Source organism: Podarcis vaucheri (assembly GCF_965113315.1).
Source record: "Podarcis vaucheri genome assembly, chromosome: 1".
Taxonomy (NCBI): Eukaryota; Metazoa; Chordata; class Lepidosauria; order Squamata; family Lacertidae; genus Podarcis; species Podarcis vaucheri.
Window position 1 is genome coordinate 103364334 of NC_138759.1, and position 18977 is coordinate 103383310.

Consider the following 18977-nt stretch of genomic DNA (forward strand, 5'->3'; position numbering starts at 1 on the left):
TATTCTGGATAAATATCCAGCCACACGCCCCCCTCCCCTCCCAGTAGTGTTTTGATAGTCAAAAGCAATAGGGAAGGAGAGGAAAAGCCACTCTTGCCTCCCATTTTGTCAGGAAGGGGGGAAAGTTACAGATTAACAACTCGCTTTGCTCTTTAAAATGAAATGTTATGATAAATCCTGTCAGAATTGTATTTTATCGATTACAGAGATCAAGTGAGAAACAGTGAACTAATTACCAAACTGCTTGATTAGAAGGTGAGCATGATACATGTTTGTTTAATTAAGCACGTCTTTTATTGAAAAAATGCCTGTCATGATAAATCTAAATCAGTATGACTTCTCATTCTTTAGAATAAAAACTATTGGTATCATTCTCATAGTAATGGGATGGAATGCAGTTTAAGATCTGCCATTTGGATTTCAATTGCAACACGTCATTATAGAAGTTTTAAGCAGGAATTCAAAAGACACATTCAATTTGATTAAATCTAATGCATCATTTTGATTTACAGGAGATTTGCTGCTGGGATGTGTAGATTTCAGGAATAGTGTATTCCTAAAGTGATCACATGTTATTAGAACAGCCATAAAGCACACAGATACACGCAACAAGATTAACTAAAAAATATGAACCTATTTGTATGAACTGCATGAAAAACAGATACAGGGCTCCATAAAAAGTAACGAATGACAGAAAATAAGACTAGCAGATTCCTGAGATGTCTTTGAGATCCTATGTGGGGGGAAATGTAGTGCAAAACTGGGTGAAAAATGGAGATAAAATTGCTGAGATGTTTAATAATGTATAATTAAAATGCCACAATTTCATTCACATTTTGAGGAACATAAAAAAATGAAACTAAAGTCAAGTTAAAGTGCAAATAAAATTTCTAAATTAGAAATTAACACACTCATTCGATCGTGAACATAAGACTATTAAATCATATTAGAAGAGACCATCAAAAAATCATTTAGGCCTCAATTAAAGCTATTACCATTAAAAGATCTGCATCTTCAAAATGCCATGAAAAATTAATAATGATTGCCAATCAAAGCAATATCATTTCTCTAAGGGGTTATTATAGAAAGAAATCACTTAAAACAAGCCCCCCCACCTGATCTGTCCCTGGCTTGTGCGTCACCATATGCCGCTCGAGCTGGGTGCGGTAAGCGAATGTGTAGTTGCAAAGAGGGCAAGGGAAGTTCTCTTCGTTCTTCTCATGGCGGTACTTGATGTGCTCCTTCAGTGATGTCAAGCGCTTGTAGCCCCGGTCACAGTAGGGGCAGGTCAGCAGTTGGGCAAAAGCATCTGGAGTTCCAGGTGGCAGGTCTGTAGCCCAAGAGACGTGAGAGAAAGAAGCAGGCCAAAAGGTCAGTAAATCAATGGCAGTTAATGGGCTTATTGCCCAGGATGGATTGACAAGAATCACTGCAATCTGCCTACAGTGGAATATCCGTGATGTCTACCTTGCTTGCAAAACCACATCAATCACTTTTTACACGCTCAGGGCAAACTTGTATGAATCATAAGAAAATTAATTCAAAACTTTCGTCTGGCTTATTGTGAGACTACAATAGCTTGTGGGGGGGGGGAGGATGGGGCAGAAAATGTTGGGGTTCTTTTTTTTGCTCTGATTTATTGATGCTGTGCACTTAATTACTAGTCTGTTGTCTCCAAACACAACACCATCTAGTCCCATCTTCACGGATGCTTTTTCAATTACTTATTAAGGACTTAACAGAATCAGTTAGTAATCCTCAATTTGTCCTGTAAAAAAATTCAATCATTCCAAAACTAAAATTAGAGCAAGGACGCTGCTCCTTTAAAAACATAACCCTTAATTGTCCCTGCTATTTATTTCACCTACAGAAGAGTCTCAATTTGCTGACTAAAAAAGCAATCACAATATGCTGAAATTACAGTCCCATCTTTGCTCATGAAATTCCATGCTTCTGCAGCTGTTCTTCAATTTTAAGGTAAACACCCAGGCATGTAGTGCATTTATAATTGCAACAGCTGCAAGAGGTCAGAAGAGTGGCTAAAAATGAATTCCATCCTCACCATTTTCTTCTTGCCCATTGGCCTCTGGAGTGCCAAGACGAGACAGTTCCTCGGGGGCTTCCGGGTAAATAATGGCTGTATCACTGCGTTGTAGGTACTCCGCTATACTGACTGAGTGTCCATCTCCTTCATCCACTTTCCTCTTAGCAAAATATTCCTCAAAGTCCGACGTGCAATTTGCATTCTTAACTATAATAGAAAAGGGATGGGGGGGAGAGAAAAATAGTTTTGTGGAGGATTTATATGTTTGTCTACACAGTGGTATTGAAGATGGTGTACATTTACTTTATGAGCCTAATCCTGTGGCTACCCATACTTCCACCTAGCTCATTTCTCCTGCCAATAAAATCACTGGCTGGTGATTTTGTAAGAGAATACATTTGGCAAAGTCACTGATGACACCATTTATTAATGAAAGATGGCAGAAGCCAATGCATGTGCCCTCCTCCTTTCCTCATAAAAAAGGGAGGGGTGCAATATTGTATGCTGTCTGTGCACAGAATCTGAAAAAGCAACATTTTAGACTTTTCGTGCATTTTGGAATTCTGGTGTAATTCAATGATACCTTACAAAAATGATTCCTGAAATAAATTGCAACCAGTGGGAGCAATTCTAATCTCTGTCCTTTGGTACTCTGAGACCACAGTCTTATATTGTTATCTGAACTTCATGATAGGTGGACTAAGGAATTAGCCTGCTTTTGGATCTCCTCAAACCCTATGGTTTGGATTTGGAGGTTATAAATCCTTATTATATATCAGGAGATTGCTATAGATCATCTGCCAAACCTTCTGTGCTTTGGTCTCTGAGACTACTGTCTGACACCATTTCATGGATACAGAAATATATATTTTTTCCAGTGCTGGCTATTGGGCATTGGGATAAGGAAGACCATAAGAATAACAGGGGTGGGGAGTATGATAAGCAAGCTTGCATATAGGCTAAGGGACATCTTTCTGATCAGGAAACTAGAATTCTGAACTGGTCAGGATTCTAGCCCAATGTCTTTTCTCTGAAATACATAACATTCTTGGAGAAGCAACATCCTCTCCCCCAACCACCTTAAAAAGGAACCATTGTTACTCAAATAATGTGATGTTGGAATGATTTTACAAACATTACTATTTAGTTCTGGAACACAATTATGTGAGGTAGGCCCTAAAAACAGTGAAGTTTTCATTTTTCTCTCTCATTAAAACATAAAATTTGTTGTTGTTGTTTTGCTTGTGCAATGTCCATGGGGGAAAAATCCTCTGAACCACAAAGCATCCTCTTGCTAAAATTAATCATTTTCCTTCCTTCCTTTCTGAACATTAAATGCAGGAATAATTCAGTAAAGCCTATGATATTGCAGAAAAGTATTAATCCAAATGTATAGGAGACCTCACATTCAATCCATTGCTCAGTATGTTTGTTTAAGACCACCAATGTCAAAGGGACTTAAGCATGTAAACCCAGAGCAGAATTATAGCTAAAACAGCTTTTGAATTGTGTTTTCAATTATGTATTGAAAAGTACCTCTTCAGCACACATACAGTTTAAGACTTTTACTGACACTCACTTTTTACTGTCCATACGTATTCAGACTTTGATACATTTATTTGAGTAGGTCAGGTTACAAACTCAGCACCAAGATGATTAAAATATTTTCTCTCATAAAGCAACCAAAATAGAGATCAAGTTGATTCTGCTCCCTCTTACAACAGCATAAATCAGCAGTATCTACCCTAAAATCAATGGGGTTGGATTGATAATTATAGAGTGACAGAAGCACTAGATTTACATCATTGTAACTTAGACTGTGGGAGGAAACCAACACACAGGGTTACTGAAATATTTAGCATCTTTGCCTCAAGGCAACAGATAAAGGAGAAAATCCATTATGGTGCCATAGGTGGTCAATGGTGCTAGCATAAAATCAACTCACACCTCTGTTTGCTTCATAGTAAAATCTTACAGTGTTTTATGTACAAAAATAGGTTATGGAAAAATCATTTTATTACAAAATCTAAAGGAAATACCTAATTCTGCAAGGGAGGGAAATGGTCCAGTAAAACATATAGTTTGAAACTACTAAATCCCAGGAGATGCCTTAATATCATTTACAGAAGGAAGCAATTCTGGCAATAGCCTCATAGATGTTGTTAATAAAAATGTTCCAGTTCCTGTCAATATGCAACATCTTTCTTCAATGCACAACCTGCTGAGCTCAAGTTAAACTAACTCTCTCTCTCTCTTCCTCAGAAATAGGTCATGATAAAGATGAATGAACTAGATAGGCAAAAATAAGGATCAACAGAAGAAGGGTGTTTAGTGATAGCCCTGAAAACAGGTGCTCCCATATTTATAAAGTTCTGAAATGGCTCATGAAACTAGAGGTCAAACTTCAGAATACTACTGGGGGAGTGGGAGGGACAGAGATATTATTAGGAAGTGGCATGCCCTGACCAGCGACTCTGGGGTTGTGGCGCTCATCTCATTTTACAGGCCGAAGGAACTGGTGTTTGTCTGCAGACAGTTTTTCCGGGTCATGTGGCCAGCATGACTAAGCCGCTTCTGGTGCAACAGATCACCGAAACCAGAGCAGTGCACGGAAATGCCGCTTACCTTCCCGCCGTGTTGGTATCTATTTATCTACTTGCACTGCCATACATTTGAACTGCTAGGTTGGCGGGAGCTGGGACCTCACCCTGTCATGGGGATTCAAACTGCTGACCTTCAGATTAGCAAGCCCAAGAGGCTCAGTGGTTTAGACCACAGCGCCACCCGTGTCCCCCACAATGCCACCTGCATTCCAATACCTAAATACCTTAGTTCTTTTATGATGCTATTCATACTTTGGGTCACTACCATATGCCCTTGGCAGTGAGTTTAAGAGAATTATATTAAAAACATAACAAAACAAAACATAAAACAGATCCTTAGATATTTACCCCTTAACTATGTCATATGTTGTCCAGAATCCAAATGTCCTCACACCTAGTTTTGCACATGCAAGGACATTTTTGACTTGTGTTTCAGTGGCACAGTTAGGTAACGTTAGACTCTGGACTTAATGGGATTACCCTTCCCTTATGGTAATGCAACCCTGCTTCTACTCGGTGTTCTGCCTCATTCTTGATGTCTGTTCCCAAGTCCTGCTCTGACTGCACCACTGTGACCCTGGAACAGCCGCCGCTTCTCCTAATGCAGGTCAATGCACTTTTGAAGCAGAAAGAAGTTTTAAAAACAGCTTTCAATAGTTCAAAGGGGCTTGTGAAACAAAGCTGTAGTGTGTCTATGCAAGAGGAAGATTCCTGTCCAGGGGTCCAGCCAGCCTAGAACAGGAGCCTAAAGCTCTGCTCAGGCCTCTCAGGAGAAGCATAAAGGAAACCATGTGTTGAAGTCTTTTGTTACTTTCCTGGAAGTAGCGGTCATATTTTCTACAAACTTCCATGCAAGCAAAACTGGCCCTGCCCATCAAGATGGTGACCAGTTTGCAAGATGTAGGAAGCCTACAGAGAGGATGAAGTTTGCTCTGAATTTTGCAGAAACCACCTACCATTTTGCCATGTGCTTTGGAATATAGGACCAAATCAATTTTTATATTTTCATTAGAATGCCTTTCCTGTGGCCTTTTCCCATGCTCTCTTCTATCTGCTGGATTTCTGTCTTTCTTTGGGCCTGTTTGTGTGTGCTTTAATGCCTATACAACTACCACTGTCTCCTCCGCTGGGTATGTGACTGAAGTAACGATTGGATCCCAGCCATATTCAGGTAGCCATCAGTCACACTGAGAGTGGCTGTGGAATAGAGAGTGAATGATAAAGACCATTCAGCATGTTGAAATCTGTGAATATCAGGTTCTTGTATTGCCAAACACTGTCTTTTTTCAGTGTTGATATACATTTAATGGAAATAAACTCGGGTGTGCCTGGGCAAGTCAAATAGCTTTTTTTGTTGTGCTGGCTATATATCATTATATACAGTGGTGCCCCGCAAGACGAATGCCTCGCAAGACGAAAAACTCGCTAGACGAAAGGGTTTTTCAGTTTTGTGTTGCTTCGCTAGACAAATTTCCCTATGGGTTTGCTTCGCAAGATGAAAACTTCTTGCGCTTTTTTCTTAAAGCCGCTTGAAGAGGCGCAGTTGCGACGGACCGTGCTTTGCAAGACGAAAAACATCGCAAGACGAAAAGACTCGCGGAACGAATTATTTTCGTCTTGGGAGGCACCACTGTATTCCTGAAGTATATGCCTTCTTCTAATGTTTCAAAACATATTTTCTTAAGGAAAGAAACATTCTGGTTAAATAGGGGAGATGGTATTGAAAAAAATGAATATATAGTTTGGATTGGAGGTGAGTTGTGAATTACTGGGTAGAATATTGACAGCGATATGGAAGAAATATCCGGAAAAATGTTCATATAAATTATAATTGGTTTCTGCTGGAAAGTAGGGAGTTATAGCAGGAAGACTGAAAACGGTAGACAGCAAATTGAACAGGAAAATATTGTGGTTGGTGTTCTTGCCAGAAGTCCATCTCTGGGCCAATGGCCATATTGTAAAACTACTTAAACCAGTTCAGACCATAGGAACATTACTCAAGCATTGCAAGCTTATAGCCGAACATAACTGTTTAGAATAACGGTTCCAGAATTTTTTACAGCATTAAAACACAAATTGGAACGAGGCTTATTAAAAGCTGCTGCTTTTGTCACTATTATCTCAAACATACCATTATGGTCACTACCTAAAGTTAATTCTTCCTTTGCTCCTAGTAATATACTAGATCCTACAGACGGTTGGTCAGCTTTCTCAAACAGGCCTACAAACAGTTTTGAATGCTAGTTTTGCACAGGAGGCTATAATTGTCTCCTTTGATACTAAATATTTCTGAGGTGCATTATTCAGTTTCCCTGTGCATTAAAGGAATCCAGGAGCTAAGGCAAATGTTTATGTCTAAGTTATAAACCTTTAAAACAACGGGATTTGCTGGGGAGCTGACAGATCCTTAACTGAAACAACGTTAACAGTGTGATTATGTATTAAAGATTAATATAAATATCAAGTGCCATCTGAATGCAGATCAGGCAATTCAAAATTTCTCTTATGTTACTGACAAGAATTTGGCCATCATTAGAATAATTGATCAGCGTTACAAACAAACAAAATGTGACTGCAAATGAATTTTACTTAAAACTTTATACCTCACATTTTTCCCACTAAAAAAAAAGGAAAGAAATTCAAGTAACTTACAAATTAAAACATCATGCAATATATTATGGGATGTGACTCCTCAAAACGGAATAATTCATATACCAACTATCATAGTGATAACATGGCAAATCAAGAAAAAAAAGTCAATAAGGGAAAATAATTCATAAAATAGACACATCTCAGAAGGCCACACCACAAAATGAGTGCCAGTGCAGAAAAGGCCCTGCTCCTGGAGGCAAGGAATCTGGAGCAAGGCTTCCGATGTGGAACAGAGCATGAGACAAGGAAGATGCCCAGGTCCCGGGCTGTTTAGGCCTTTGAAGATAATAAATCATAATAATAAAATTTTATTTATATCCCACCCTCCCCAGTCGAAGATGAAAACCGGCACCTTGAATCAAGCCCAGAAACAAACTGGCAATTAGTACGTATCACACAAAACAGGCATTAATATGTTCTGACTGCTCTGCTCCATTCCGCATGAGCATTTTGCACCAGCTGAAGTTTCCAGACACTTTTCAAGGACAGCCCCGTGCAAAGCACATTATACTCTAATCTGGAGGTAACTACGTCATTAACTGTGGCAAGGTCTAACTTCATCAGGAAACATTGTGGTTGGAAAACCAGCCAAAGCTAGCACAAATTCTTGTGACCATCCCTTGCTCTTACCCCCCCCCAACTAATGTCTCTTGAAAGGACAGAGAATTTCCCCTTATATGCCCTCTGCATGATTTCTATGCCTATAGCCTCACACATTGATTCCTAGTGAATTTAAATTGCAAACAGAAATCACACTCCCATCTGTGAGTCAAGCTTTTTAGGAAGATGTAGAGTGAGTGACCTCACTAAGGAAGTCTTGTTTTAATTAAGGACTAGGGCAGGGACTCCTTAAAGCCTGAGGTAGCATAACATCATATGAGCATAAACCACACTAAGGAAAAGAGATATTTAAAGGAGACACTCGAGAGCATAGGAGGCCAGTTATTTCTTGTGGGAACTCTTGCTGTAAGATGGAGATAGCTGCTCCTAATCGGCAACAAAGCTAATAAAACCACAGCCTTCATTAAGCAGGAAGTGGCAGGTCCTCATTGGTACATGCAGATTAGAGTCTCAAAGCGATCAGTCCTTTCAACTTGCCAACTTTTACTTCTGTTTTTCTTTGCAGAGAACTCTTTTCCTACCTTTTTTTTTTAAATGCAGTCTCAGCAAAACGTATTTGTCTGCGGCTATTACTGGGTAAGGGTAAGCAGATTTTGTTTATCTACAGGGAATGCATTCATCCATTTCCTCAAAATACCTATAAGGATGAAAAGTTTCAAAGCCATGCTGGGCTGAAGTGGTGCCAGTTTTACCTGTGTACATGAAAGTACACGAAATTAATTGCTCAAATTTGGTCTAACTGGCCCTGATTATGAATCATCACCACCATTTTGTGGTTGTATGCGAAATATTCTTGTAGTATCAGCCTAGTTTTTAAGTAGACAGATTCTCAGACTCCAGAAGCCACTCTCTTACTGGTACCAATGCCAGCATTAATAGTCTTGTGGAACACCTGGTGAGACGGAATTACAACTGGAATCTGATAGAAATCTTTTTTATTTCCTGTAGGCTGAGATACAAAATACTGAAATCTGCTCTCTCTGCTGGATGTGCATTGGTACCCACCACTCAAACTGAAAGTCTCAGTAAACATTGTGGCCTAATTTACTAGGAATGCAGTTAGATAGGATTCAAACATTACAGTTTCCACTTACAGTGGATGATGCTAATGGCAGCTGGTACTGGCATGGAAATTATCCATGCATCTGAACCACTGAAATGTGGCGCTGAGACCACATGGAAGTGTTGGAAGCATGGTGGGAAACTCTTAAGATGAGACTCTTAAGAAGTCTTTACCATGAACCTTAATATAAATAGCCAACTTTACTTCTGAATGTAAACCTCTTAAAATATAATATTACTAATGATACATTACCACATTTTTTTTTGCTTTTTAAAAAAAGAAAAATAATGACTGAGAAACAAAATATTTTAGGGGTTTGGGGGCAGAGGGACACTGATCTTCTGCTGCCACTGTCCTTTTCGGAAGTTGAGTTAAATGGACCTTGTTAGGTGAATGGCAAAGACAGTCGCAGGTGGCTTCTACAGGTTGTAAGGTATTCTATAGGTAGGAAGGTACTCTCCAGATGTCCACCATTGGAAGATTTTCAATTTTTGACACTGAAAGGGTGGCAGAGACAAGTTGTACTGTTCCAAATTTTGGCTAGGCATTAAGCTCTACATTTATGCAGGGCTGTGAGGATTGACTTTGGGTGTTGTGAGGTTTGTAGGGAGGAGAAAATGGTTGATCATGCTATATGAGATTGTGGTAGTGTATATGAAAGACAGACAGCCTGCCCTCCATAGCTTTAGTGATTTGATTCTTACCAATTTGCCTATTGGGGGGCTGCCCTCCGGGACAAGAGTCTCTGGGGCTCAGTGTTGGAGAATTTACGGCGCTTTGTGACATCTACAAGGCTCTTTAAAAGGTTGTGAGTGGAGTGGGATCATACTGTTGCCAGTACATGGTGTTAACTGGGCCTGCCCTTGGCCTTGCTACACACCATTAAATCCCGAGAAGAATAAAAAATAATTTTTCAGTACAGCATAGATGTTTTGATGTTCCTCTTTGTAATACATAACTAATGAAAATGTGACCTCATTTTACTTTATGGATTACCCACCAGTATATAAGACTAATATACAAAAGATAGAAACACATGCACTCACACACCAACATGGATTAATTTTTCCATTATTTTCCCCCATAAGAATTAGGCAAGTCAGTTTGTTGCGATGTCTAATAAGAACATGTGGGTGTGTACCAGCATTAGAGATGTGTGAGTAATAAAATCCTTGTAGCATTTGGGTGCCACCCTACTTAACAGCATTGCTAGTGGGCACTAAGAATCAAATATCATAATGGAACATGAAAACAGCTTATTTAGGATGGAAACTACAGTAAGAAGAATATGGAATAATGGTCTTGTCTCACTGGAAAAAGTTCCTTTGCTTCCATTTTCACAAAGTTAAGGTGCTCTGTCTTTCCTCACTGGCCAGGCATGTTTGCGACATCTTTATAGCTCAGAACTGTATCAGGTTCTTAATGCTAGGACCATGGACAGAACTTTGCCAAATACAGGTATCCCTCACAAGGAGGAATGGTTGAGACAGTGCTACAACTGTAGGCTACCTATAAAGAAACCAGTCCCATTAATCAAATGGAAAGCAGCTTGAACACACTGAACTATCATGATTGGAGAAAAACCCATTTTATTCTGGAGGTTTCAGCAAAGCATTAAAGAGATGGCTTAGAAACAATGCATCTTTTGTATCAGTGTTACTTTCTTTTCATCTACACACGGTAGATTTCTGAGAAGAGGAGTGAAGAATGAGTTAAGGAAAGTGAAAAAAAAGTTTCAGTGGTCTGAAGTATACACCCAATAAAACATGTGGGTTTGGTATTGATACAAAAAGTGCACCCATTATGATTATAAAGATATTTGTACAGATCCTGTCACAAGAAAATTCCAGCTACATTAAACTCCAGCATAATCACCTGTATGGGGGGGGGGGAGACCACTCTTTACAGTGCTGGAATCTATTAACTCCCAAGGATGCTGTCACATTAAATGAGGGATAGATGGAGGCAGGAAAATATACTTTTCATTAAACACAAAAGAAACTATCCTAGTCACACAGATCTCCGCAGAAATGTTCCCAGAAACTGCAGTGGGATCAAGGCTGCATCAATGGTTTGTATCAAAGTGAAACAATCAGGGAAATGTACATGTAATTAGGAATATCTCAAACTTTCATCTAGAAAAGTGAACTAGTGTAGCTGGCTTATTCTTTCAGTTTGCAAAACAAACGAAAATAATCAGAGGCAATAGGAAACTAGAGAAGTTTGTATAGGTCTGCCCTTACCTGTTCCGTTGTTTCCAGTGGTCTGAATTGCAGCTTCAGGCCCCATGGTGTCATACTCTTCCTTCATTTCTTCTGTAATACAGGAATGGACATTTTCAGTGGACAGAATAGCCTTACTAAAACAGCAAGCAAATGGCAGTAACAAGGATGATTCTTTCAACAAAAGCACAGAACACCCCGCTTGTAAATCTCAGCACAATGGCTTTGTTCAGGCTGTTTCATGAATTTGATCATGTAATCTGAATTCTAAGGACTGGTCTGGACAATATGGGCTTCCTCCATGTGAGCAGCCCCTGTTGTTACTGGGTATACATTTGTGCGGACAAATACAAGCATTAGCTGGATTGTTAAGAGATGCGGCCGCCCTTCTTGTGGCCTGAGTGTTTGACAAAAGGTATCCTAAGAAGTGTTATTCCCGCAGTTCAGTTTCTCCAGGCAATCACATGCCAAAAGAAGAACCAAAGCCCAGTTGTAGAGCAAATGTTTTGCATGAAGAAAGTCTCAGGTTTAATCCCCAGCATCACTAGGTTTAAGGTTGGGGAAGGCCCTGTCTGAAACCCTCGAGAGCAGCTGCCAGGCAGTGTCAACAGTCTGTGACTTGGTATATAAGGCAGCTTCCTATAAGAGACCTGGCCCTGAGTTAATTACTTAAAATCCTATAAATAACAAGGAATACCTGTGGCTTTAGACACCAATGTGCTGATCCCTGGGACAGTGGTCCAACATACTCCCCCCTACCTGAACTATTCACTTAAAGGAGGCACAGGGATGTTACCTGAAATGGCAGCAAATACGAGAAAATTCTTAATGGGTAATTTGTACAGCTGGCGTGGTAATGTGGCTAGAATATAACTGGGGGCACCTAGGTTCAAATTTCCTCTTGGCCATGAAGGTCACTTGATGACTTTGGGTCAGCCTTTCAGTCTAACCTACCTCACAGATGCCACATGTGGGGAGGGGGGAAGAAGAGGCAAGTGTATTGCTCTGATTCTGAGCTCTTTTAAGGGTGGGATAAAAATAAATATGTTTTTCAGCCTACACTTTCAAAAGATTGTTTTGAACTTATTTTGCTCTTGCCTGTTGTTAACTTGGGATAACTCGGCTTCTTGCTCTACTTCAATCACTCTCAGGAATCACAATAAACAATATGACGTGTAAACTGATAGCTCCTGGGTTTTAGCTGCAGCAGTTTCATGAACTTTCCCCCATTCTAGAATTTTTTTTTGCAGCTGATGGTTGCATTGATCATGTGAAGTAATTATTCCCAAGGATGAAAAAGGTGACACCAAAAGTTACAATATTAAATGGTTCTTGGACCAATGGCTTCAGCAATTTGTCAGTGAACAAGACGAAAGAAATGGTTATTTTACTACATCATCAACCACTACTTTCAGGGAAGATGTAGAATGTGTTGAGTTTCAGAATGGGAGGGTAACTACAACTTTGCCACTAGCATTACGAGAGACCCTCTTGAAATCATTCTGATGTGGTGATATCTGCATCAAAATATGTATCTATAATACAAGCACAGTAATAGCACAGCAGGTCTTCAGGTTACGTTGTCAGCTGTGTATAATGTGTCTCCAGCTGGCAGGTAAATTCCAGGATGGTATTATTCTAAAATAATTCCCATCTCCAAATCATTGCAAAACAGAATGCATAAAACTAACTCTCCTGGTATGTCTTGACTCAATTATCTTCCACGTCTGAATTCTGTATCCATATGTCTGCTGGTAAGGAGAATGGCAATATGGGACTAGAATGCTATGTGTGAACAGGGAATAAATGAGGTCTAAAACATTTTTTCTAAGTAATATGACAACGAAGTGGAACTTATAAATGGGTGAATCCAAAAACGGACCTAAGCAGACATTATCTGGTTAGGCAGTCTAGGGATAATGACTGAATTCCTGGTACATGGAACTTAAAAATGCTCAGTGCTTTTCCCCCAGGGGGTACTCATAGGTTTGCAGTACCAGCACCTCTTTTTTTAGTTGTTAAAAAGTGTGGCACTTACTGTAGCAACTTCATAGTGAGTACCAACACCTATTTTTCTAGAAAAAAAGCACTGAAAATGCTTATTGTTGGGATTGTTAGTTTGGGTCCCCACCCCCAAATAGAGAGTTTGACGTGGATATAAAATGGTACAACATCAATCAATTTTTCTGCAACAACTGTTGCAAGGAAGAAGGCGAGGAGTACAAACTTCATTCTGAGATTTGCAATCCTACAGTATTATTTACGTGTTCCATTTTTGTGAGTAATTAGCTGATTGAATAACAGGATCTAATTGTGTCATTTTAATCAAAACTAAAGCTGAGCTGACTTATTTCAAAGTTTTACAACCAGAATATGAGATGGAGCTATAAATATACATTTTATTATTTTGTAGCTTAAAATAAAAACATCCCAAGTTAAAATATTCCTGCAAAAACTGCCGATAATTTCTTCAAACTATATAGTTTACAGTGATTTGGCACTTTGTCTCCTCCATAGAACATTTTTACAGGATATCTTGATTCCGAAAACCTTTAGGAAAATCCATATACATGGATAAAAAGTTGTCAGCTGTGATACACAGTATTTCTTGTGGCAGCTTACTAGGAATCTGAATGGTACAGCACTTGTGAGAGGTTTAGTGCTGGATATAAATATAGCTTGTGTGGATTTTTTTCCCCCTTCCTTGATCAGCTCATGTGATTTCTGGTAGAAAGGAGTCACAAGTTTGTTTCCATCTGAGGGCACATCTACCCAGTCACTAAGGGGGAAAAAACGCTAACAGCATTTTCTTATTTTTTTGCATAATAGTGGTGATGCTAAGATTTCGGCTGCATTTCCTTCCTCATTGTAATGTTCTGCTGCAGTACAGAGAAGTTACATTATGATTGAGCTGCTTCCCAAAACCCAATAAATAGGCAAATACAGAGAATGCTCTTCTTGTTTTTGTGCAGGTCACAAAAGTACATCATGTATTTCGGGGTGAATGTGCCTTTCAAAATGCTTTTTTTTTTTTTTTTGCTGATAATCTCCAAGTTCTGTATCAGTAAAAAAGAAAATAAAAAAGCCTTAATTTCTATGTGCTTTTATCTAGGCATGCTTTTTGTAGAAAGCAAATCTTACTTCACACCCCTTCAAGTCACAGAGAAACTCTTCCTGAACAGAATTGTGCATCCTCTTTCTGAGGCAACAATATTTTTCAAAGATATGTGAGCTTGTTTCTGATTTCACCAATACTGTACTCAAGTATACAGGAAACATCGCAAACAACAATTAAAAAATCAGCAGCAAAGGGACCAAAAACCCAGCTCGCTGTGTTCGGATGTATCAAATAAATCTAAGAGTACGAGAGCTTACATTTATTTAATATGTACTGATAGCAACAAAAGTTTGAGCAGATTTACCTTTTTGCACAGCACCTAAGTTTTGCAAACTACATCTGACTGTGAGCAACGCGCCTTCCTAAGAACCCCAGAGTATATTTATTTTGAAAACACTTGTAAAAGTTTGCATTTTCCAGCCACCCCTGGGATAAAGGTTTGTAAAAATAAAGAGCACTTTCTTCCTCAAGATGAAGAATCCTTGAATAAGCAGAAAGAGGCCAAGATGCAGGTGATTTATTTAAGTCTGTGTCAGTGATAATGATGTCATGGCTTCCAGCACACTGTGTCCACCCCATTGTGGGACGAAAGAATGTCAAGGACAATTCTAAACACAAAACTTTGATTGTGCTGGAACCGGAAAGGCACAGTTAGAACTCCACTGCGCTCTTCAGTTCAAAACCTGCATCCTGCAGGCAAAACTACAGAAGGCATGGGAGAAAGAGCAAGGCAGAAGGGGCTTATCTCAGAGTAAAGCTATGTGCTGAGGTACTGCGGTAGACAGTCAGGCACCAGGGATAAAACACAACTGAATAAGGCAGCCCCCAAATTAGAGTTATTGTCTATATTGTGCGTTTTGAACAATAAATAAGAAAAATATTTTATCACGAGAAAAAGTGTGTTATCTAAGAGTCAGGATAAACAATGAGTTGCTTTTTAAGACCAATCTCTTTTCATTAGACATCAAGGCACCACATCAGGGCACTTTTAGAACAATAAAAAAGACACAATAAATCATTACCAATCATTAGAACTAGACAGGTAATAGCAGAGTAACTTTCCTGGCCTGTGTAATGAGGATGGCTAAATAGGATTAGGGATTTACAATTTATTTAATTATTAGAATGCTGTTTTATTTACCATAAAGGTAAAGGGCAAAACACAGTCTGTTCATTTCTACTGCAAGCGCCAGTAATTCCAGGTGATCAAAGTCTGCAAGGCACTCCTATCATTTATTACAAAGAAGCAGTTCTAATTATAAAATAGTAAATTAAGATTCCACAGTTCCCATCTTTTCTTCATACTATTGATCCTAATTTTTACTATTTTTTTAGGAGTTTTGAATTGTACATTTGTTATGTCATTATTAATTATTCCTTTTAAGGGGTGAAAATCCTGGTAATTGGTCCTTACCCTTGATTTCTAGATATTAAAATTTAAAGCATCAGAACATTCATTCTTATAGCCCTGCATATCTAGTTCATTAACAAATATGAATAGCTAACACCAGCTCATTTAAATACTATGTCTTACATGAGTTCTCGCTACACTCTGTTTCTGTCACACTGCTCCCAAGAATCATTGGCTCTTATTATACATGTAAATGGCTATCATAAAAATAAAAATTTCATTTAAGATTGTTAATGACTTCTGCAGCAGTCAGACTTCCTTTAATGATCATCCTCTGCCCCTAATTAAACGTATTTATCTTTCAAGCATCTTTGGCTGAGTACTCCCTCATAGTTGAAAATCTAAAAAACCTTAAGTCTTAATGGATATAGCGATAAATGTTTATGTGTTGAATTGCAAGGATTCTAGAAAGCCTAACCAAAAACAAAATTGGAAGCTGCAAGAATTAAAAAACAAAACAAAACAAAAACAAGTTTTGCTTTGTGAGGAGAGGGGGGAAAGGGAAGGCACCAGAGGGCACTCAGAGTAGAGCAATATGCAGGGTTTTTGTGTGTGTGGTTTTTTTTAAATTGTACATAGTGCTAAACTCCTAGCAAATTCCAGGCCCAAAGCTTTTTTTATAAATATGGTAAAATTAAAGTATGAGATATGTTTCCCTGATCTCTCCAGTCCCCCAGATGCAAAGCACCAAGCATGGATGCTATACATTTGAACTGGGCTTCTTCATGAGCCCTGCGGAAATTAATGAAGGTTGTTTGGCACCATTGCCTAGTGGAGTGCCTTCTCTATGAGGTCTCATTGCCACTGGTGGCATATATGTAGCATTAATAGCTGCAAAGCAAGAGTAGCAGTAGTGGTAAAATATCAGCAACGATCTTCTTACTATAGGGCAACTGCAACTTCCCCGATCTGTACCTCTGGAAATGTATACACTAGCAATAATGAAATCAAGGTTGCTGAAGCTACAGTGGCCATCTTTTTCGCAAGTGTACTATAAGGCAGCTTCAAGGGTGAGATGATGCCTTTCTGATAGCTCCTGGTGTTGTTGCAACTTACTTGAACAGGGGCAAGGCAGAGGTGAAGTGGGGGCTGTGCAAACACATGGACAGGAATGCCAGCTTAATTCCATCAGTGCATCTGCACAGCCCTTGACCTCACTGTTATCCTGCCCCACTCCAGGCCCATCCAGGCCAACTGCAGTGAGGCTGGTGTCCACACCACTCCTCTGTCACTCAGTACTTATGCAATCCCTTAAGCTATTGGGGTGGGGGTAGATTTTGGTCATTTTACCAAGCGAGTGCTAAAGATAATGTTGTGAACTGCCCTGTGATATTTGAATACAGGGTGATATACAAATTTAAATAATAATAATAATAATAATAATGAGGAGGAGGAGGAGGAGGAGATTCCTTAACATACTCAGCCCCTCTCCTGCTTCTACCCAGCTGGTGTACCGTGAATACTATGTGCCTGTGTTTCATTTGACATATGTGTCACAGGATGGCCTGCTATGTCCTGGTAAAGGGAAAGGTAAAGGGACCCCTGACCATTAGGTCCAGTCGTGACCGACTCTGGGGTTGCGGCGCTCATCTCGCTTTATTGGCCTTGGGAGCCGGTGTACAGCTTCCAGGTCATGTGGCCAGCATGACTAAGCCGCTTCTGGCGAACCAGAGCAGCGCACAGAAACGCCGTTTTCTTTCCCGCCGGAGCGGTACCTATTTATCTACTTGCACTTTGACATGCTTTCAAACTGCTAGGTTGGCAGGAGTAGGGACCGAGCAACAGGAGCTCACCCCGTCGCGGGGATTCGAACTGCCGACCTTCTGATTGGCAAGTCCTAGGCTCTGCTGTTTAGACCACCGTGCCACCCGTGTCCCTCTATGTCCTGGTATGAGTGCTATTTAATGACAGAAGAGGGGCTATGTTTTTTGAAACCTGGCTGTGCCAAGGACTCCAGTTGCCTCCTCAGATATTAGCTGGTATAAATGGTTGGAGCCTCACACCTGATAAAGTTTTCAAAATGATGCTGAGGAAACCATGCAAATTCTCAACCTTGCTAGCATTTTTTTCACATGGAGTGTACCTTTGTTGAAAAGCAAATTTTAGATCAGGGGTTTTCATTTAGTATGTGGGCCACAAAGTTTCACTTGATGTTATTTCCTGTGATTTCTTTCTTTCTTTCTTTCTTTTAACTCAACTTGGCTTAAGCCCATTCTTATTTCCCAGGAGAGACCTGCCAAATACTGGCAATCATTATCACATACTTAACTGTTAAATAATAAAAGAATACCTGACCAGGTAGAAGTGTGAAATCTTATTTGCACTTAACAAAAGGAAATGATTAGATGGTTGAATGACAATACAAGGTGTCAGACAGACACTGAAACTATATTAAACTGATAAACAGCTCTGCAGTTCTAAGTAGCTGTACAGCTCTGAATTTCTAAGCTCTTGTGTTATAGCCTGCAAGTGACATTCCTCTTCTCTCTCTCTCTCTCTCTCTCTGTGTGTGTGTGTGTGTGTCTCAGTTTATGTAGCATAAAATGCATATTTCTGTTAATACCTGCATCCTCTGTGGAGATAGATAGATGATAGAGAGATAGAGAATGTGATGCACACAAATGTAGATGTTAGCTGGAGTTATTTCCAAACAGAAATATAATCCCCGCGTAAGATGCAAAGGCTGTAATGTGACCGAACAAGTATCACCTCATAATCTGTCATCAGCACTTGTATCTCACTTCTGCCACAAGCAGAGCTCTGGGCATGGAAGGAAGTGTACTCTGCTTATCTGCTTTCTGAACAACTGACTGTTTTAGTCATAGCTTGAAAAGGCAGGTAGTATTGAAACTTTAGGCTTACCCGAACCATCCACAGAGGCTTGCAAGATCTCATTGTTGTGCCAGGGGTGATCAACTCCGCTTTCCCTCATCTCATCTTCCTCCTCCTCTCTTGGCATCAGTGCTTGGCTCACATGTGGGGAAGGCTCATGGTTGGGCACACTTGCAGGACTGGGTTCCTGGTCTAGCGCGCTAATGATCCCGTCGTCTTCAGCGATATGGAGCTTGTCTTCCTCATCTGTTTCCGAACCCGTTTCCACTACATTCTCATAGTTCAATACTGTGGAAAGAGCAGAATTGCACACAATCACTTCCTATTTCTACTTATTATTTTCAATGATGATGTATGCATTCTTCATTAAATTACATAATGCCATATGCAAAATATTACCACTAATATTTC

General features: G+C 39.7%; 1 protein-coding gene across 3 annotated transcripts in view; it reads right to left on the reverse strand.

Annotated features, from left to right (window-relative positions):
• Nucleotides 1-18977, reverse strand: part of ZEB2 (zinc finger E-box binding homeobox 2) — a 162007-nt gene that overhangs the window by 27312 nt on the left and 115718 nt on the right. For all 3 annotated transcript variants that reach the window (XM_082197438.1, XM_082197437.1, XM_082197439.1), the window contains exons 2-5: nt 18597-18854; nt 11227-11298; nt 2063-2251; nt 1116-1330 (exon numbers count right to left, since the gene is read on the reverse strand). In XM_082197438.1, coding sequence (XP_082053564.1) covers nt 1116-1330; nt 2063-2251; nt 11227-11298; nt 18597-18854 — 734 coding nt within the window. The remainder of the gene's footprint in view (nt 1-1115; nt 1331-2062; nt 2252-11226; nt 11299-18596; nt 18855-18977) is intronic.